Raw genomic sequence first — 20,485 nt, forward strand, 5'->3', positions numbered from 1 at the left:
CAACACTGCTCAGTGTCTGATAAGGAGCCTGTGAAATAAAGAAAAAAATAGTTAGGGCTTAAGGGAAAAGTGCTTAGTATCTACGCTTTAAGCTAATACTTGCAATATGTGGGGAAAAAAGTACAGTAACTCATGAGTACAAAATCCTAAAATCCTCATGGTTAAAAACACGACATGTGATGTTCATTCTCTATCTCACATACCTAAACTCACTATAATCTATAAACTCACTCATTCATGCACAAAGCCGACTGATAATTCAGAGCTGAGATTCAACTTCAGATTCAACATGAGCTAAGTTTAAAGGAAATCGATGATACTTTCATGTCACTTTGATTCCACTTGGATTGGTTCTATACATTTATTGTGTTAAGATCCCTTTAAGTCTTAGCAGTGGATTTTCTGTAAACTGCATTTAGAGGAGTGCTGCCAAGGGAAAATTACTAGCTGTTATGAAATCCTGTTTTGTGTTGAAAGAAAATCTAATTAATAATTTAAGGCAACTTATCACAAGCATCCCCCCACCGCCACTCGTTCATTCAAACCTAATGACTTCACTGTATTTTGCTGGTTTTGCTGAGAGAAAATACGTCATATCATTTCCAAATAAGACCATCAACCCTGCCGGTGACGTCTCTGAACACACGTCTTTGCTTTCGGATCCTGCTTACGATCGTCTTCTCTGTTGAGTTTGTTCACTGTTCACCAGTCCACATTACAGTACCTCCACTTAGAAATGGAAGAATTTATTTTTGATGTTCAGTACAATGAAATACACAAACAATTACTGCAAAAGTAGAGATAAATAACTTTGGCATACAGAAAATGAAAAACATCCAAGAGACAATGGCAAAGTACATTTACTAACAATGAAAACTGCTGGCTAATGCTACTGTACAGTGACACGTGTAGCAAAAAAAAGACGTTTTGGACCTAAATTTCCCTTTCATTAATCAAATAAATATTTAATATGAACAATCTCAAATGCATCAAGAATTTTCTTTAAGCTAGGCATTTCTGAAGAAAGCAGATTTGACATTGCTGAAATGGGTCAAATGATGAGCTGTAATGAAGAAGACACAACTGATTCCACATGTGCAACTTTTATCCTCTCCTTGAGAATCTTTGGTAGAAAAGGCTTAATAGTACAGGACATGACATATTTACACATAATACAGTCTTATTAGCAAAGCATTTCAGCGATGCTGCAGCTGTGTTTCACCACAGATTTAATCTGTGGAGGAACAGGATGGGAGGAAAGGAAAACTGCTCTTAAAAAAAGCACCTTTCTTTGCCTTGATGGTAATAATAGAGGGGCAGGGGGAGGAAGGCAGCTGGAGCCGGCTCACTTATAGACATAAAAAGTACTTGAACAAAGAAGCTCCCATTTGCAATGACAGTATCGGCCCACGCTGGCTGAACTTTAAAAAAATACCTCAAGCAGAAGAAGAAGCAAAAATGCCTCAATGTTCTTATCTCTGAGGAGCAGAAGAATATAGTCTTCAGAGCACATAGGTAATAGTCCAGATCTGCTCCAGTGTCTTTTTGTCTCTCTAAAATGCACTCAGAGCACACTATTGGTATTCCACAGCAGTCAAATCCATTCAGGAGATTTATTAGATTCCAGTCTGTTCTGCTTAATCCAATTAGCGAAAGGACAACAGGATAAAGGGAGAATCTTGTTAGCTTCCAGTGGAAGTGGATGAGATAGAGAGCGTTGCAGCGGCAGCAGAGGTTCATTTCTAACATCCTGTGTGATTCTCATTGGCAGCTGTTACACATGTTGGAGGTCAGTCCCAGTCATCTTTGCACACACAGGCACACTCCTCGTGGTGCTCCAAAAGCACATCAGTCATGGACTTCTGCAGGCCGCGGCCACCGGTCCGGTGCTTCAACAGTAGAACCTGTAAAAGAGGAGGACGCTTCAGTTAAAACTGGACATCAAACGCTTCCTGGACTGATACTCCTCACTTATGTTTTAGAATCTACTCTGGACACACGCTTCCATTTCTGGCTTTCAAATCTCCATTTCAAGACATGAAACTGGCACGAATTTCTTACAAAATATGCAACTGACAAGGAAATAAAATGACCATAGTATTTTGCACTGTAATGTCAGGACTGGGCTCTCCGTGCTTTGCTGCTGTGCTTGTCAGGGTTTAGCAGGATTCCTCCTTGCCTACCGTGCTGTGTTTGTCTCTCTCTGTTGGTGTGTATGGGTGTGTCCGTTTCATGCAGGACATGGTGACCTAGTTTCCTCCCCCTGCCTTCTCACCTGCACACCTGCTGCCAAACCACTCATCAACTACATCTGTACCCTTCAGTCTGTCTTCGCCAGATCGTCCCATGTGTCATAGTAGTGCTACGTTTGCCGACTCCTGGTTCTCTCCTCGCTGTCTTTGAACCTGCCTAATCCTGTTTTACCTCTGTTTTAGGTCCATTGTCTGCTGCCTTCCTGATTTTCCTGCTACGCCCTGATCCTCGTCGGTCTGCAGTGTTCTTCCTGCCTCTGATTCACAATACACCACCCGGCCCAGCTCCTGATTTCCACCACTAACTAATCTTACAATAAATGGCTCTTTGTTAGAAATGTTACATGGTCTCATCAAATTTAAGTATGAAGTGCAGCAAATTTTCAGTCTGTTACATGAAGCTGCAACATGAGCATTTTGGTTAAAGGGGGGCACGAGGAAAGGCCACAGGATCGCAGGATCTGCACAACACATTCAATGTTTCCTCTATACAGATTATCATCAGTATTGGTCTAAGAGTAAATATTAAATCATACAGAAAGATCAGTCAGAGTCTTTCCATATTCCTGTGATATTTTCTTAAAGTGTGATGTGATTTTACTACCTTGAGTTTCACAAGATCTGTTTCCAATGTTTAGCTAATGCTATAGTATGATGTTTCTTAATTGTGTTTTCTGCTATTGGTTTTCTCGTTGGGTTTCTGTGGTGGATCACTGTCCTTGCTGAGAGCTGGTCATGCTATAGCAATTACCACGTTTCTTATTATTCCAAAAAACAAAAAAATGCTGTTAATACTACTGCATGAATGCTTCTTCAATCAAAGTTAACATAACCTGTTCCATGTTCCTTGTATTTCAGGATCAAGCTGACATGTACCTCATGGTATTTCTTCGTGACCCTGGCGGGAACACACTGGCAGTCGTAGCAGCGGTGAGAGCAGCAGGCGCAGTTTCCACCACAGCGCTTCACCAGGAGGCAGCTGGGCCAGAAAATGGCATCCGTCCTCTTCAGCTCCTCACGCAAGGACACGGAGAAGTTGCGCGGAGTGCAGCTGTAGAGTCGAACTTCCTCTCGCAAGAGATTGAGATCAGCTCCTCCTCAAAAACACAGAGGAAACATGATCAGAATCACGTCCTGGCGAAACAAACTTTGCAAGTCTCACATTTGTATAACACAAGTAGTTTGAATTATATTCAATGACTCATATCTACTGCAACTATCTTATTGCATTCTTAACTTTTGCATTTAATGTAACTGTAATGTCCTTGTTAAAAATGTCCTACCTCTAGCTTTCTTATTGTGGATGAAGGATTTCCCCAGCACGTGCCATGTAGGTTTGTACAACTCCTCCATATCCACCTGCCATCGCTCCGGCTCCAGGTACTTCATGACCTCCTCCACGGTGCTCAGCCCCGCCACAGCCTCTGACAGCTCCTCTATACCCTGCAGGGCTGGAGGGAGAACCGCAGGGACCTCTGGTTCTGATACACTCTGCAGGAAAAGCAGCATAACGAGACAGAGAAGAAAGGTCATTAATTCAGTAAATATAGTTTCTATACAGTTACAACAGGAGAACGCATTAGAGTCCTACTTCTTGACTTTTGAAGGACGTATACACTGGAAAAGTTTTTCTCCTGTCAGAGCAGTCTAATGCTTGTGTTATGGACACATACTGCAGCTTCCACATCCAAAAGTGCCACATTGCACCAGCCGCCTCAGGACACTTACAGACCAGCCACTCTCTGTGACACTTCCAGAGCTCGTGAGCTTGCTCGAGGGTTAAGAATACTGAAACAAGAAAGTTGCACAGGAGGAACAACTTTGTCAGCAGTGACAAGATGTGTTTTATTTCTACAATGTGAGACACTGTTAAGGTACAAAAAGAAGGGGAGTCTGACTCTGCTATGGTACATTTTATGTCATAGTAAGAGACTGAGTTTAAATTGGGTTCAGGCTCATTAAATGCTACAGTGGTTTGGACTTGAGTTAAGCAGAAATGATGGTCCAGACCAGCTGGGGCCCAATTTAACTGTGTGTATTAGACCTGGTAATGTGTGGAAGAGTTGAGACTGAAGCTCCTGATGATTACAGACATTACAGACTGATATGTCACTCAGCATTTCCACACTGGCCAACGCACTAGATTAACACTTTAAAACCTGATAAGAAATTATTCACGGTGTCTTGAAAATGAAAATGTAAAAAATCCACTTAAATCTTTTAGATTTGCAACATTAAACAAAGACAATAAGAAAAAACAAATCAATCTGTGGGAAATTAATTCACATATGTTCGATCATTCATGCAGCCCTGTTCTGATCTTCCCATTGTGAGTCATGTATAATGTGCATTTTTTTCCCACTTTTCTTCCAACTGTGCTCCTGTAGTTCCAAGTTATGTGTCAGATTTTCCATTAAGAAGATCTCTTCAGCGATTATTAGACACTGTTTCTTTGTTGGTGGCGTTGCCTTTCCCCAGTTCCTCTTAAAAGCTTTTTTTTATTTGCTATTAACAGTATTTTAACTAGCTGGTGCTTCCCACTACACGTTATTCAGGGGAAAAGTACCACACAAATTGTAAGGACCTTTTTATCCTACTATCTGTTGTAGAAGCTGACATACCATTTCCCAAAAGGCAGTTATTTTCTGACATTTTGAAAAAAAAAAATGCATGAGCGATCTCCAACAAATGGTCCACACTCACTTTGGGGGGATAAAGAAACAAAACCATTTGTGTTTCCAGGAGACTTCCCTCCATGTCTGTGAACTGGTGGATGTATGATGGTCTTTTACATGTTTGGCCAATCATTATCTGAAATTTAAACATTAAGCTTCTCTTCCCAATGATTTACATTATGGGGACCTGCATTTTGTCCCAATAAGGAAGGTGAGTCCCCACAATGTGACTGTGTACACAGATTTATGTCCCCACAACCTAAGGAATACATGGCCACACACGTACAGGACCTATAGTGACGGGCTGCCACATAGTCGGAGCTCCAAGCAGTTACGGGTTCGGTGCCTTGACACCTCAGCAGTGCCCAGAAGGTGAACCAGAACCTCTCCAGCTACCAGCCACACTCCATACTGTGGTCTATGCTGGGCCTGATCCGGCCAGCCTCTGGTTCTCAGGTCAAGTCTGTGCAGACTGAGCTACCGCCGCCAGTTTTTAACTGCTGCCAACACTGTGGGAATGTTGGGTGGGTACCTGCTTCGGCTTAAGTCTGTTATCTTGCATATAAGAGCAGGACTCCACTTATAATAACTGGTTGAAAGAAACAGCAAGGTCATCATCAGAATCACCAGCAGCAGTGAGGCGCATACCGATATTCACTGTATCTGAAATCGTTCCATGGACTGAAGTTAAGAGGCAAATAAGAATGAATGGCACCATTTTTTAAGTTGTCAAATGTGATCACATCTCTGTCACCTCCCCTGCCCACTTCGCATAACAGCATTTGTCCCTTTAGCTCCTGTAGGCAGCAGTATTATTTGTTCCAAACTCCCAGCCCTTCAGGCTACAGCGTGCAGTCACAGAGAAGATTGATACCTGGGGTGTCGGTCTTCCCACGAGAGAAGAGGCTAATCTGTTAAACCTTTCAGTCCTGTGACGCTGCGTTTGTCCAACATGTCAGCTCGCCGGTCTCTCTAATCTTATGTGACTGACAGGTAGAAGGCAACATTGTGACACTTACAAAAAAAAAAAGAAAAAAAAATGCAGCTTGTGGAGCGTTGAAAACATCGGCTGCTGGCAGCTGGGTCTTTAAGCTTTTGGAGAGGCAGAAATGTTTGAAAAGAAAAAAAATGATTCCAGGAATCCTCCTTTTGATGACTTATAGGGGTGAATTAGAAAGGAATCCAGTGAGAAATGGGCGTTGGAAGAGGAAAAGTTTTCCTTTAGTCAGAGGCCATGGCACTGACATTGCTAGGATTTATGGTTTGATTCTTATTTACTGCTTGTACTAAAAATGATAGTATTCATGGTGCTGCAAAACCTCTTCGACAAAAGTTATCCATCAAGGGGCTAATATAATTTTATTTCAAAGTGGTCATTTCACACGAGTACAGATATCAACAGCCAGTAGAGCCAACAGAGATATTTAAGATGGATACAGCCATTTTTTCAGCTTGACTGCACACAAGGGAAAAGCCATTAATTAGTAAAACAGAACAGCATGTGTATGGCGTTTCACACTGAAAAATAGGTGTAACATAGGAAATACCCACAAGATTAAGTGACTGCACAAGTTGATGCAATACACTCCAAGTCCCTTTTGGTGCTTTAAAATGAGATGCCAGTGGTTTGACATGGCTGCACCACAGGCTACAAAAACACAGCTGATGCGCAGCTGTGCTCATGCCACAGATTTGACTCATTCTAATGAAGCTGCCTTCATAACCACTGAACGTATCTTTGGCTTATGTGGCACCTCCTGAGATAAACAGCCTCAAATGTAAGAGGAATATGTGTGGAGAAAGGACCGGTCATATATTGTCATAGAAATTGAAGTAAGAGTAAACTGAATAGTCCCGTATTTGCAGACAACAGAGGAAAGCTGTGAGTCTTATTAGCTGAGCCTTGGCAGTGGTGAACAGCGTGGACTGGAAGTCATTAACAGCTTGTGAATGTCGACGGTGCAACACTCCCCAATTAGCGGCGCTCTGCAAGCTCAGCGTCAGATAGCGAAGCCAAGTGATTCTTCAGAGACATCTCAAAACGGTGTGAATAAAGCCATAAGTAGCAGATGAGAGCTCGCATTTAAAGAAAATAAAATCACCAACAAATGATTTAAATGGACCACCAACTTGAAGCCGGCGTGAATTCAGAGCGGCGTCCGTGTGTCAAGTGTCACACAGAAAGACTTCATGCATGAACACATACAGCGGTTGATGTATTGGGCTCAGTAAAGTCACAAAGTCACAGTCTCTAAATGATTTTTAGCTAATAAACAGACAGAAGCTGATCATTTGTTGCCCTTTGTGTGTTAATAAGAGTTTAAAGAGCAGAGTGAGTGTAATGACATTTTAAAACAGCCTGAGAATAGACAGGATGCTGATTGGACGTCGGCCACCGAGACACCAGGTCAGCCCAGGTCCTGGTGCAGATATTTTCTTTGTGTCTCGGTGTCTGACAGGTATTTACCGAAGTCATGAGCATGTGCAACACGGCTGGTTTCCTAAAAGCTGACCCTGACAAGACAGGTACACGGTGAAAAGAATGTCCTGGATCCAACAGTCCCACAAATAAATAAGGGCTGTGACAGAACAACACGAAGCTGTGTATGATTAAAGATCCTCATTTTAGGAAAAACAGGATTCTGATGATCTCTAAACGAGTACATTTTCTGGCATAGTTCTGTGCACAAAAGGCTGAAATGAGCTGTTATGTGAGGTATTATTATACTCCTTAGTTTCCTGTTAGTTGCAGTTTATGTCCATTTTATTATGAAAAAAAAAAACACCTGAAAGCAGAAATGAGAGACTCAGTGGAGGTCATAAGCTTGACACAATGATCCAAAATATGTGCATCACCATATCAGCAGATATGTAATATGCGCAGGCAGCTGGAGGATGTTTAACAAGACTGCAATGTACAGCTGTGTTTTGAAAAGGGCATCGCGCTTTAAACGGAAAAAGGCCAAATGTGCTTTTATTTTTCTAGGTGACCTTAGACAGAATCAAAGTGCGAAAACCTGTAACGGACCCCTTATCATTGCCAAACTCTCTGAACCCCCTGCCCCTCAAGAAATAACCTTGTTTCCAAGCTGTGATTACCTCATTTCCAGCTCTCTTTGCTCTTACACAGCACAACCACACGGTCTTATTTCTGGTAACTAAAATGGCAGGTTCAGCTAACTATGTTGAGATGAAAATTCTGAAATAGCATCTTGGGAGAGCTCTGGAAAACAATATCTTCTCTTTTACATGGACTTGCAAACCACTTCCTTGCACAAGAGAGCTTTGAGTAAGCAACAAGGGCCGTTGTGCGTGAATAAAGTGCTTTTTTCTCTCACTATACGCCACACACTGCAATTGAGGTTGGTGTAAAAACAGACCTCAATTTCATCATGCCAACGGTAAAGCCTCCTGCATGGCTTTGCCCGTCATTACCATCTGCTTTAACAAGGATCCCATCTACCTCTACTCGAGTCTGAGTGTGTAAAACTCTCTTCAATCCGTTAAAATAAACAGAGCTAGTAGAAAGATCTTCACGCCTCGGGAGCGGTGAGGTTTAATTCTGGGCCGGGACCTCACAGAGACAATGATGTATGTTTTGTTTGCTCCTTTAACCCACCACTCAACACCCCTCACGCTCCATTCAACAGACTCCTTCTCCTCTATGTTTTAACAACCTCTTTCCCTCGGCCCTTTCGCTTTTCCTAAAATCTCTTCCTGTGAATTACAGACCGAGTCTTATTTTTTTCCCCCCTTCCATTCCATGGAAGTGGTGGAGAGGAATTATTGCTTGTTTAAATATAAACTAAAGTGCTGGCCCCTGCGTGGCACGAGGTTCCAGTAGCTGCTGGTTGACCACAGAGGAAACAGAGTGCTGCTGTTCTAGCGTGCTCCTCCTCTGTCAGAGGAAAAGTTCAAAGCGACGCCAGGCCAAACGTGCGGAGGCCAAAGCTTCCTTTACCCCCCCTCACGGTTTCCGCACCTTCTGCAGTTGGAATATGAAAGACAAACCCGGCCTCTTGTTCCATCACATAGTTAGTGGTAGACATCTGAACGCCACAGCGGTCACAGTACTTTCATTCTACTGCAGAATGATTAAATTTGACTTTGAAATTCCAAAACATCCACAGTTTCATGTGGTGTTTTCCTTTTCAAATCTTTCCGAAGGTGTAATGTAAAGAAAACAATTATATAACATTATATAAGCTGGAGAAACGGGATGGATATCAAACCTCCATACTTTCCAGAACGGATCGAAGTTTTGTTTATTTATTATTTGATCACATTATTTCTGATTTAGGTCCTGATTTTGTCAGTTTTCTTAAGTTTTTACAGGGCTGCTTGTTTCACATGTTTAACTTGGACGTCTTGAATTGTTTCTTAGAGAAATAAATTTATCAGAGAAGCCTTGTTTTGGTATCATTTAGCACCTGGAAGCTGGTTCCTGGATACGCATTCTTCATATATATTTTCTACTGTGCAATACTACAAAAACACTGCTTTTAGCATCCATACCTGGATAATAAAACTGACCGATCATCCTCAAGGCAATACTATTTTTATACTCTTTTTGTATATGATGTACATATATATAGTTGTTTTTATTCTTTACCCCTTTTTTTATTGTCTATTTGTTCTTTTTCTGTCTCCTTTTCATTCTTGCTGTACAAACAAAATTTCCCTGGCGTCTGATCAATAAAGTTTCATCTTATCTTATCTTATCTTTCCTTATCTTAAAAGGGTTCTTTATCGGGAAGTTTTCATTATCCTGGGTCAATGGATAGACAGTCTGTTATACTGCACAAATTATAAAGCCCTTTGAGACAAATTAGTAATTTCTGATTGTTCTGGAATAAAACTCGATCCATCCCTCGTGAAAAAGCAGATCAATGTGTAAAATGTCCACAAAACCATATCAAGGACTGTAGTACCCTTTGAACATTTTACTATAGCAGACTGCTGCTCAAATAAAGTAAAAACTAATCATTAGATGACACTTCGCTCCACTTCAGGGATTTCGGAATTGAGTCACTCCTTGTAATAGCATTTTATTGGATTAATCCATCTCCATTAGATAAAGAAAGGCCTTGCTTGTGGCTCAACATCACAAACTGCTGCAGTCTATTGATGGTAAATATACGGTATATTGCTGGAGATTGATTGAACAGCCTTCATTGCAATAACTTGCAAGAATTCAACAAAATGTATCCTGCTGATTGAACCACCAGGAGTTCGTACATCCAATGACTGACTTTTCACTTTGAACAGATCTGTATTTTGAGAAACGCTGCCTCGACACAGCATGTCAGGTGGTGCTGCTATCGATGTTGTTTTGGCTTTTAGGGGTGAAGGAAGAATGCAATAATAATGTGAACCAGGAATAAAAGAACAAAAAGCCTTTTGAAGCAGAAAAAAAACAGCTAGAGAGAGAATACAAAGCGCCATCAGTGACCTCTGTTGCCTATTTGTGCCTGAAAGAGTTCAGTGCTGCAGGCCGATAGGGATTAATGAGGAGTAGAGCTGTTTACTTAAAGCAAGTGAACAGAACTAAAACATGACAGGTTAAAACACGGCAGTTGTCTCTTCAGTTTATCTCCGGGCTTTTGTCAGTGAAGGGATCAGGGAGGAAGGGATTCTCTGTGTGTGTGTGTGGTCTTAAGGCCAGAAAAAAGCAAGTTAAAAAGAAGGAATGGGAAGAAGGAGCAGGACAAAGATGGCTACAGGTACCTGGGCACAGGCACATTAGTCTTTCTAACGTTTTTCACTATAACTATGCAGGCATTGAGAGCTGTGGCTGTTCTTGTCAGCTCATGGACAGCGAGCTGAGTTTTTCTCATCAGCAAGAGGGGGAAATGGTGGCGAGACAGCTTGGCCTATATTTGATGTCGGGACATTTTCCAGCCCTTTTTGTGGCAACAAAATCAGGTATTTTAAGACAAAATGCGATCTTTTCCTAACCCTTGTCAAGTGTTTCTTGTACCAGACCTAAACCACAGTGTTTCACAACATAAAGCTGAAAATTGAAACATGAAAAAATGTAAAATTGGAATGTAAATAATGTAAAGACATGCAACCTTTCAACATATCTGTGGTCTGCATGAATGTACAATGCCAACATTTATTCTGGTGATTGGGTTGCTGGATCACTGCCCACATTTTCAGATTGTTCAGCAATTCAACTTGGTCTTGCTCATAGATTTTTTGCCTTGGTTGTGAACACAACTGACCAATAATAGCTTTGTAAGCAGGAATAAGCATGGGGGCGTCCTACTGCTGCAGACTTAGAGCAGCTATATCACACTTAGCCACAGACTGGCCACAAATATGGCAATAAGTGTAAACTGACTTACAGAAATAACAGCTTTTGAAATGGCACACTGTATTTGTATTATTTAAAGCTAACTGCTTTTAGAAACTGCTACTGCAGATCAACTAACGATACGTCACTCACAGCTGATTGGCATCGTGGCAAAACAGCACAAAATTCCTCCAAACAAGGAAAAAAAAACAAGCTAATCTCTGACTGATGTGGGAGAGGTCATGAGACATGATGTAACAGCATGCCAAAATATTGGTGCTCTCCAACCATTAATATTTAGCTCATATCATTTGTTTTATCATACATGATAATCACACTTGTGACACAAACCTGCTGCTATGTTGCTTTAGCCTTGTGCTCTTCACTGGTCTTTAGCAAAGCTGCTGATGCACTGAATGAGTTAAAGCTTATGCTGTGCACACACTCTAAATTTTATTGGATGAAGCATCTGCCAGAAGTCTAAAAGGTGAACGGAAACAAAGATTAGCGAGGGATGGAAGTAGTGATTATAGTCTATGTTACACGCAAAGACAAGGGAAAGGGAGAAATAACAGGAAAGAGCAGAAAAAAGATTGGCTGTGTTTTGTTGCCAGAAATATATTTCAGGGCTGAGTGTGGAGTAAAATGACATGGCTTTCTCTGGGAAGTGTGGTACTGTAAAAACACATAAAAGGGGATGTTACTCTTGAACTACTGTATGTGATGATAAAACACGGGCAGAAAATGAAACAGACAGACAATTTTCCACACAAAAAGCACTTCTAGCTCTTAATTCCTACCTTCATTTCAAGGGCTTGAATGAGTCCCTGCGAGGGTCAGAGGACTTTTTGTGAATGTGAAACCACTTATTGTCTCCATCTCAGTCTCAAGCACTCAATCAGTGACACTGAGACACTTCGTCTGTCATCTGACTGGAGCTATAGATACTGTACAGGTTCAGAGGGTAGATGGTTTAATATAGAAGACTAATACAGAACATAACAGTTTGATTATTTATAAATGGAAACACCATCAGCTCCAGAAAATGAGAAAATTACAGTTTGAGACCATTTTAAGTGGATATACCTTGATTTGTTGTGTGCGGTATAACGTTATAGAACTATTCCAGGGTCCATTACAGAATCATTGAAGGTGTCGCAGTGGTTTTGCTGACTGAACCTTCGCATTGGCACCTCGGTCTGGCTCACCATTATCCCTGCAGAGCCTGTGAGCTTCTTGTTTTGTTTGTGTATAAGTGCATGGGCTGTTCTGGTTTGTGTGTATCTCCATAAGTATAATAAATGATAGTGCAGGTGCCAGATGTTCCAAAGTGCTTCAACATAATTTCTCCCCAATGATGCTTAAAACCTCGGGTACACATATAATAAATGGATGATTGCAAATTAAGCCACCATGTTATGCAACGAACAAATTATTTTAATTGTGCTTGCATGGAGAGGCATTGCTTACTGCCATGTGGACTCCCTGAAGCTGGAGAGAGAGGCAGAGAAATGCTAAGCGCTCAATGACTTCCAATGCACACTTTTCACCTCCTGACCACGATAATGTACGCACCTCAGGAAGAAGGGAGTAGCGGATGCAGAATCCCGGCTCAGAGGGGAAGTACTCATCAGAGATGAAGCGGATCCTGATCTGACTGCCTTTGGAGGTGTGACTGGCTGGTGCCGACTGTGACCCGCACCAGCGACCCAGGATGGTCTTCTCCGTGAGATCCTCTATCTCCACAAAGTCGTACCTGGAAGAGCGAGACAGGGAAAGGAAGTTTTTGAGCCGCTCCAAACTGTCTTTGTCCAAGTTCTACCACGACATATTGTAGATCCAGACTTCCACACATGCACATTAGTGCACTTCAGTTGTATTTTTGCTTGTTGAAGGCTTGTCAGCATCTTTAATGTGGTGTCATGGTGCTGTCCTCTCAGCTCTGTCTTGCCCTTCTGAAGGTGAGATTGTTAAAGCTGCCCAGGGAAATAAAGGTTTAACCTCATTAAAAAAAAAAAGAAAAAAGAAAAGAAATATCTGTAACAGCAGGTTCAGTATCTCAGCAGTGACAGGTGAGATATCTCTGTTATTTACTGCCTGAATTAAATGAATTAAAATGAACTGGATATTGCCAGTGTGTTGAGGACAAACCTCAGGCTGGTTGACACTGCAGCATAAGCAGCTGTTCTTACTATTTAGTGGTTATGGCTGCTGATGCAGCCTTTTGACATGCCCATTACAGTGACGCTACATGTTGCTATATTGAAATATGGCTTTTAATTAAACCTTGAGCTCCTTGCGCTGTACTGTAGTGTACGTTGACTGGGGCCAAGCAGCAGGCCTCTTAACTTGGACTCCAAGTTCTCAGTTGTTTGAAAAATCACTAAATTTCCGTGTCTGCTGTTTTGGGCTGTATAGGTTTGGATATCAATGTGAGCAAAAAATAAAGTATGAATAGCTCTATGAAGGTATTTTGCTAAATTATTCTGCAATGAGGCACTTTTACCTCTTAACCTTTATTATATAGCGGGTTCAGAATCGTGTTTCCTTTTCCACTGTCAGCAACTTCTCTTTGATACCCACAGAAATAACCGTGTAATTGGACTGCAACAGAGTTCAAATTACAGTGTTTCTCTGGCTATAAACATCACAATCACCGAAACCTGCAGAAGCTGTTGGTGGCTGAAAATCAAATCACTGTATCTGAAAAAAAAAAAAAAAAATCCCATCCATTTCTGGAATAATATTTGGTTTTAACATGATGGGTTTAACAGATTTCGGGGATTTGGTGTCACGACTTTTACAAAACAAAATGATGGTATAAATTTCAGTTGAGAAAAGTATAAATAAAAGCATCATTTTGCTTGTTGTGGGGATCAAACATTGCGACTCTGTAATTACATGACAGTCTCTCTCTCTGTTGGCCACCCTGCCAACCCATAATACCAGTAAACATTATGAAGTGGAGAGGCATATGGCCTTGCTCCAGACTCATTTGGTGTGCCAAGGCTAACATCAACCAACCTCAGCACTTAAGACGCGCAGTTCAGGAGTTCAGCCTTTATTATTTATACCTGAGTGTGTAACCAGTGGCTGCACTGCATTCAATACAGCCTTGTTTCACTGACTCTTCACAGTCTGGAATTAATCACTTTGCCATTTGCGTCAACAGGCACGCTAACCTTTCATTCAGTACTGCCAATTCGGATATTTGGATTTCAAGGACATTGTTTACATTTTGCACTGGCTTGACAGATTCAGTTCGAGCTGGTTTCAATAAGACAACATGGAGGGACATGAGCAAGACTAAAAATGGATTTTCTGTTAAATAAACTGAAGGGGAGGGGTTCGATAAATTTACTGACTCTGCTGCCTTTGATTTGGAAAGTCAAACAGGAAGTTTGTAATCTGCACAAACAAAAACGTATCGGGAAAGGTGGAGCTGAAACCGATCTTTTGCAAAGCCGTACGTTCACAGTTTAAATGTTAGACAGCTGCATGATCTATAAAAAATGTATTAATGTGAGTGCAAACCAGACGGGCGTGAAATGGTTCTGAAAAAGGATAAAATATCAGTTTAGCTTCTTTCTGCCTTCTCGATGGAGGTCAGTGAGGAGAGAAGCTTTCCTCTTGAAAAATCAGCCCTCAGACAGCTCCAGAGCTTTGACAGATGGCTCATCAATAATGCAGCACGCCCTGATCATTACACATCGCCATGTGTTCAGAATCACCATGTCTAACAGCGGTTTCTCAGATTTACAAATGCACTGACATACATACCGAACTGTACGTACAGTCACAGCGAACAGGATCAGAACAACAAAGGAATCCTATATACAGCGCTAACAGATAGGATTACCTTCCTGCACATGGCAAAGAAACTGTGCTTAATATTTGCAAAGCTTTCTCCTACATAGCTTTTTTGCCTTGTACATTATTAATAGATGCAGCATCTACCGCTTGAAATGATGCAGATTAGCAACAGGAACGCAGTTTTTTTTTTTTTTTTTTAGTCCTCTCCTTTCACACTACAGACAGAGAGCATAAATGCCTTTCTGAGAACAGTCCTGTCTGTGAGCTGCCAAGCACGACTCTGCTGCCATGCCAACCAGCAGCAAGACCAATCCCTCTCCAATATGCCTCTCCTCCAGTGGATTTGGTAAGAATGCTTTTCATCGTGCCACAGACAAACAGAATAGCAGATGAGCATCTCCACTGCACAGCCTCCCTCTCATCTTCGTGAAGACTTCTCGCTCCAGGCTTGCTACCAGAGCCGAACACGTCTCCCACTGTTGTTTGTTTTATCCCCTGCCATTGCTGTGAATCACCGGACAGGAGATTACATTCTTGTTTATTTGCATCACATTGTGCAGTGACACAGGGGTAAGAGTATCAATAACATTGTACATGTTCTTTTTTTTTTTTTGCTGTGCAGGAGAATGAAAGTCTAAGGGCAGATTTTGTGAATAAATTTGTGAACACACATGAGAGATAAAGTAGATTATTCAGACTAGGCCAGAGGCTTGTTAATGTGTGTGTGTGTGTGTGTTTGAGAGAAAAAGGAGAGAGGATGAGGGAAAAGACATGTAGATAGACTTGTGAATGTGTGGCTGTTGCTGCTTGTGATTGCATGCTGCATTCATCTGTCTGCCAACCCTGCCAAGTGTGTTTCTTGGGATCTGATCAAAACCTGTTGGGCCTGGGGGGCGTGGGGAGTGAAAAATGTGAGAGCTGCAGCGGTAGACGTGGCGTTGACTTGCATGACCCTGGAAAAGGATGTTGTTATTGTCTCTCGCCCCTCTCCCCGAGGACGCTGACGAGTGCGGTCTTGTAAAAGGAGAACGGCACAAAAGTTGTCAATCTGCACCCTGCCCAGCGGTGGAACTTTCCCTCATGGGGTTTCAACAGCAACACTAACCTCATTCGTCAACCTGCACCCGGCCCACCACGGAGGGCTGCTGGGGGGGGCTTGAGTTACCTGCACTCACATTCTTTCCTTTTTTGCAGCTTTTTGTCAGCCAACAACACACGATACAGGAAGTAATGTGGAACAGAGGCATGAATCCCAGATGGAAACGCATTAGCAGCTGCACACCCATCTTTAACCAGACTGCAGAAAATCTGAGACAGAGTACAAACACCTTATTGATCAGTGAAGCTGATTGTCACTGGAACAAATCATACTGATTCAAGGCAACATCTTCTTTTAATTTCCTGATCAATAATCTCTCTAAATAAATACATCAAGTGCTGCCATGTCCAACATCTAATCCTAGTCAGCTCTGTAGAGGACTGTCATTCACCTTGTCATCCATTAGGGGGCTCTCTAGGAATGACGAGCGAGGTCACCCTCCCCCAGCTTCTCTCCACCTTCCAGTGATTGGGTTCCTGCATGCTAACCAGTCACTTGTGATATATTGACAGCAGGGCACTGAGCATAATGCACACAGGGTAAATCGATCGTCAGGGCCCGGGATCCCCTTTTAAATTGAATGGCGACAGAGGCAAGTCCAGGCAGTAATTGAAAGTGGGCTCCTCAATAAAGCAGAGGATGCACTGTATGTATATGTGTGTGTGTGTTTGTGTTTATGTGTTGCCAGTCAGAGGGTGAGGCGCGTGTCTTTCAAACAATCACGTGAGCAGCTAAAAATATCGACTGCATCAAGTAAAATACAGCATCATCATGGAGTCTTGGGCGAAACAAATCACTCTCCTGCTGGGTTTTCAATATTCACGAGCTGCCACGGCAGACCAAAGGCAATTTCACAAATGGCCACACACTCAGACTCTAAATCTTTAAAGATGGACAAGAACACAGGCAGGACAGATCTTTGCCCCAATGCATATCTGGCATGCCAGCTGGGGAAGCCCCTATTTGATGAGAGCTGGTCAAGCAAGCAGAGGAAAGTCTTAATACAAAACTGTGCACTGCTACGGCTAACTGCTGAAGAAGGTTATCCTTTCCCACCAGACAATGCATACAAATAGGACTTGTTCTTATCTTTCAAAATTAAACGTATAAACCAAGAATACACTGATAATCTGAGGACACTGATAGGAAAACAATGCATGTGTCCCAGTATTTCTGGTGCATTCTAGCCCTGCAGCAAACATTACACAGGCCCTGCAAGCCAGTTGAGCTGGAGGACAGGAAGAAATAAATTAGCTTACAAAATAATCTAATACAAGATAAAAATGAAAAACACTGACAAGTCTACAGCTATTAATCAGGATGATAGCAGAGTCAGAAAGCATTGAGCAACACTGATAAGATGACCAGCAGACTAGTGTCCCCCAAAATGAAAAGTGTTCTTCCTATAAGTGTGTTCTTACTTGCATATGCCATCTTCGGGGTCCTCCAGACCAAACTTCTCATCAAAGGTGAGCTGGATCCTCATGTCACTGGTCGCCACTAGTCTCCAGACCAACTCGGTACTCCTGGGATAAGTGTGTGGGAAGTCTGGGCTCTGGACCAGTCCCTCTCCAGACACTGTTATGATCTTCTCCTGATGGGAATCCTGCACTCCTGAAATAAAAAACAGAATACCTTATGGTTTGTGATTTGCATATACTGCAGCAGTTTGATTGGTTCAGATTAAATAGGTTAGCCATGGGGGAACCTATATATATTTCACTGACGAGGGCTTGGTTTGGAGAAGACGTCAGGATATGAACATGTCAAGCACCTTGCAAAGAGGTGCGATGCTGTATGAAATATTGACCAAGTGTCCAATATAAAGGTGAGACTTAAAAGACGGGACACAAGATTGACGCTCCCTTAATGTTTTATTCACACTTGGACAGTCTGTCTGGAAAACCCTGACACATCCTGCTCAAACATGTTACCAATACCTCCCTGCTACATTAAACACATGATTACAGGGAAAATTCTCAGGTTATTAGCTACCTTTATTTATTTTACCTTTATTTTAACCTTATGGTTTGTTACTGACCTTTAGATTAGACCTTTAGACAAACTACGGGTCTTTGTTGTTACTGGTGTAATTTCAATATTTATTGATTGCATGATAGAAGTCGCTGAGGAGACAAACACAGTCTTAAACCTCATCATGGCTCATGAAAAGAAGCCCGGACCTTCAGCCGAGGACTGAAACGACAGCTTAAAGAAGGGTGACAGTCTGACAGCAATGAATCAAACTGGGTAAGGTGAACAGTGAGAATGCCTTAAAATCAGCTGAGGGCGTGGGAAATGTGTATCTTACAGAACAAACTGAACAACTCCGCAATCATAAACCTATATATTGGCACCTTATCTGTATGTATGTGGCTTTGTGTTTAAGTGTTGTCACCATAACTCAACAGATCTAAAGCACTGGCAGAAATGCAGAGCACTTGAAGGGGAACACTGCCTGATGGGTTTCACCAAGCTCCTCTCACAAAGCCATTACGGGCCACTGGGACCAGTGGCTGCAGGGTTGAATCGCAGTGACAAAGCTTGTCACTCAGTCCCCCGGGGCTCCATCAGGCTCCGTCACCTTCAGGAGAAAAACTGCCAGGATAGTTCCACCTGAGCCTCACAAGCTTTGCACTGACAACACCCTGCAGCCATGCTCATTACAGGACTGTTTGCAGTTCACCAAGTTAAAAATAATAGATCCAATGTAAGTAGGCGGATCTGACCATTTTCATGTTTTAACTAATCCAAATCAATACAAAATATCTCTTGTGATATGAAAGATCACCTTCATCACCACTGCAGCAGTCTGAAGTACTACAAAGACATATAACGCAAATACTCCTTTTCAGCACCAATGTTTATGTAGCTTAGCACAGAATGTAGGAGGAAACAGCCAGTCTTCACAACATTTACATCATTTTACTCTGTTTGGTGCCAGACTTTGGTGCCAGTTCTATTGAAGCCTATGGGAGATGAGAAGCACACTGAAACCCGGCATACCATCGCATGACCTTTGATGAGGACATGCCTCCTAAATGAAAGAACACACTGATTTTTTTCAAATGTGTACATTACTTTATTTCCTGTTGGTCTCCAAGGTTCAATATTGTTTGCAATATCTGTAACAGGGCTAATTATTGCTAATGTTATTGGAATATCACATATTAAATGGAACATTTATAAAACCTAAGGTTAGCTAACAGACCCGGGCTTCGTTTAGTCAGGGTATTATCACAGTTTGGCTAACTTACTAACATTAGTTTGACAGTAACCTCAATCATGTATGCATGAGAAGCCCCAGTTCGTTATAAATCTAGTCTATCATTTTCATCATTTGCATGAAAAAAATATTGAATTAACATACAAATCAAACAAAATGTGCCTTGAGAAGATGAAACATTAGCTAAATAACAACACACGCAACTCAGCCAGATAGATAAGCTGTGAAACTAAAACTCAGCTTGCCCCTGCTTCCAATCTTTGTGCTAAGCTAGGCTAAGTCCACCATGGAGCTTTTGATTGGATGCACGGCTGAAATTAAGGATCTCCTCATGTGAGTCATGAGACATGAAAATAAGTGTTCACAAATTGTTTTAACTACATGAAAGATCGCTGTGCTCCAAAGCAGTACGACAAGAAATGACATGAAATGCAGCACAGAGGCCGACATCTGAGGCGACAAGAGGCTGACATTGTTTATTTTATATATGATAACAGGAGGTGTTAAAATTCCTCATGTAGCACTTGTCAACACTCCCGTAGAGTTTGTTACGCATAACAACAATATACCTCAACACTGGCTCCGTATCCTGTTGTCAGTATCAACATGCAGCGCTGAAATGTTGATGACTCTTTCTCAGAGATTAGCGTGATAAATTTATCCCATCCCCAGCCTATCCTCAATTTGTTTAAGCAGTATTTATTTTTGTACGGCTGATGATCATTCAGTATTCATAAACCAATCCAATACGCCGAGCCGTCAGAGGAACCAGCAGGGGTTTAATGTGCTCAGGAGAACGAGTGTGCTGCTGGAAGTTTGTCAGTGTATTAAACGGATGAGTAACCATTTCCCCCAGTGCAACTTGTATGGACTAATTTATATTTGGAGCACATTTTGAGCTTGATTATTCTCTATTTCGCCATAAATTTGATTTAAGGATGTGATTCATACCCAGCAGGGTGATTCATTCTGAGGTTATTTGCTTGCAACAGAAACAAAAACACAGACAGGTTAAGTTTGCGCCATGCGCTCGCCCTGTTTAATGTCAAATAACAGTTCCAAAGCAACTCCGAGTTTCTCAGGATGGTTCCAAGGAAAACAGCCCTGTCTGAAGGAGTGGTC

At 41.9% G+C, this 20,485-nt stretch overlaps 1 protein-coding gene across 2 annotated transcripts in view; it reads right to left on the bottom strand.

Moving 5' to 3' along the window:
• Positions 1 to 728: 728 nt before the first annotated feature.
• The window catches only part of pdgfc (platelet derived growth factor c), a 44,971-nt gene continuing 25,214 nt past the window's right edge, over positions 729 to 20,485 (bottom strand). Inside the window, exons 2-6 of one of the 2 annotated variants that reach the window (XM_076739252.1) lie at positions 17,559 to 17,751; positions 12,801 to 12,981; positions 3,536 to 3,743; positions 3,129 to 3,349; positions 729 to 1,904 (exon numbers count right to left, since the gene is read on the bottom strand). In XM_076739252.1, coding sequence (XP_076595367.1) covers positions 1,791 to 1,904; positions 3,129 to 3,349; positions 3,536 to 3,743; positions 12,801 to 12,981; positions 17,559 to 17,751 — 917 coding nt within the window. In that variant the 3' untranslated portion in view covers positions 729 to 1,790. The remainder of the gene's footprint in view (positions 1,905 to 3,128; positions 3,350 to 3,535; positions 3,744 to 12,800; positions 12,982 to 17,558; positions 17,752 to 20,485) is intronic. The other variant, XM_076739253.1, reaches the window with a different exon arrangement.

The sequence above is a fragment of the Chaetodon auriga genome, chromosome 9 (genome assembly GCF_051107435.1).
Source record: "Chaetodon auriga isolate fChaAug3 chromosome 9, fChaAug3.hap1, whole genome shotgun sequence".
NCBI classification, from domain to species: domain Eukaryota; kingdom Metazoa; phylum Chordata; class Actinopteri; order Chaetodontiformes; family Chaetodontidae; genus Chaetodon; species Chaetodon auriga.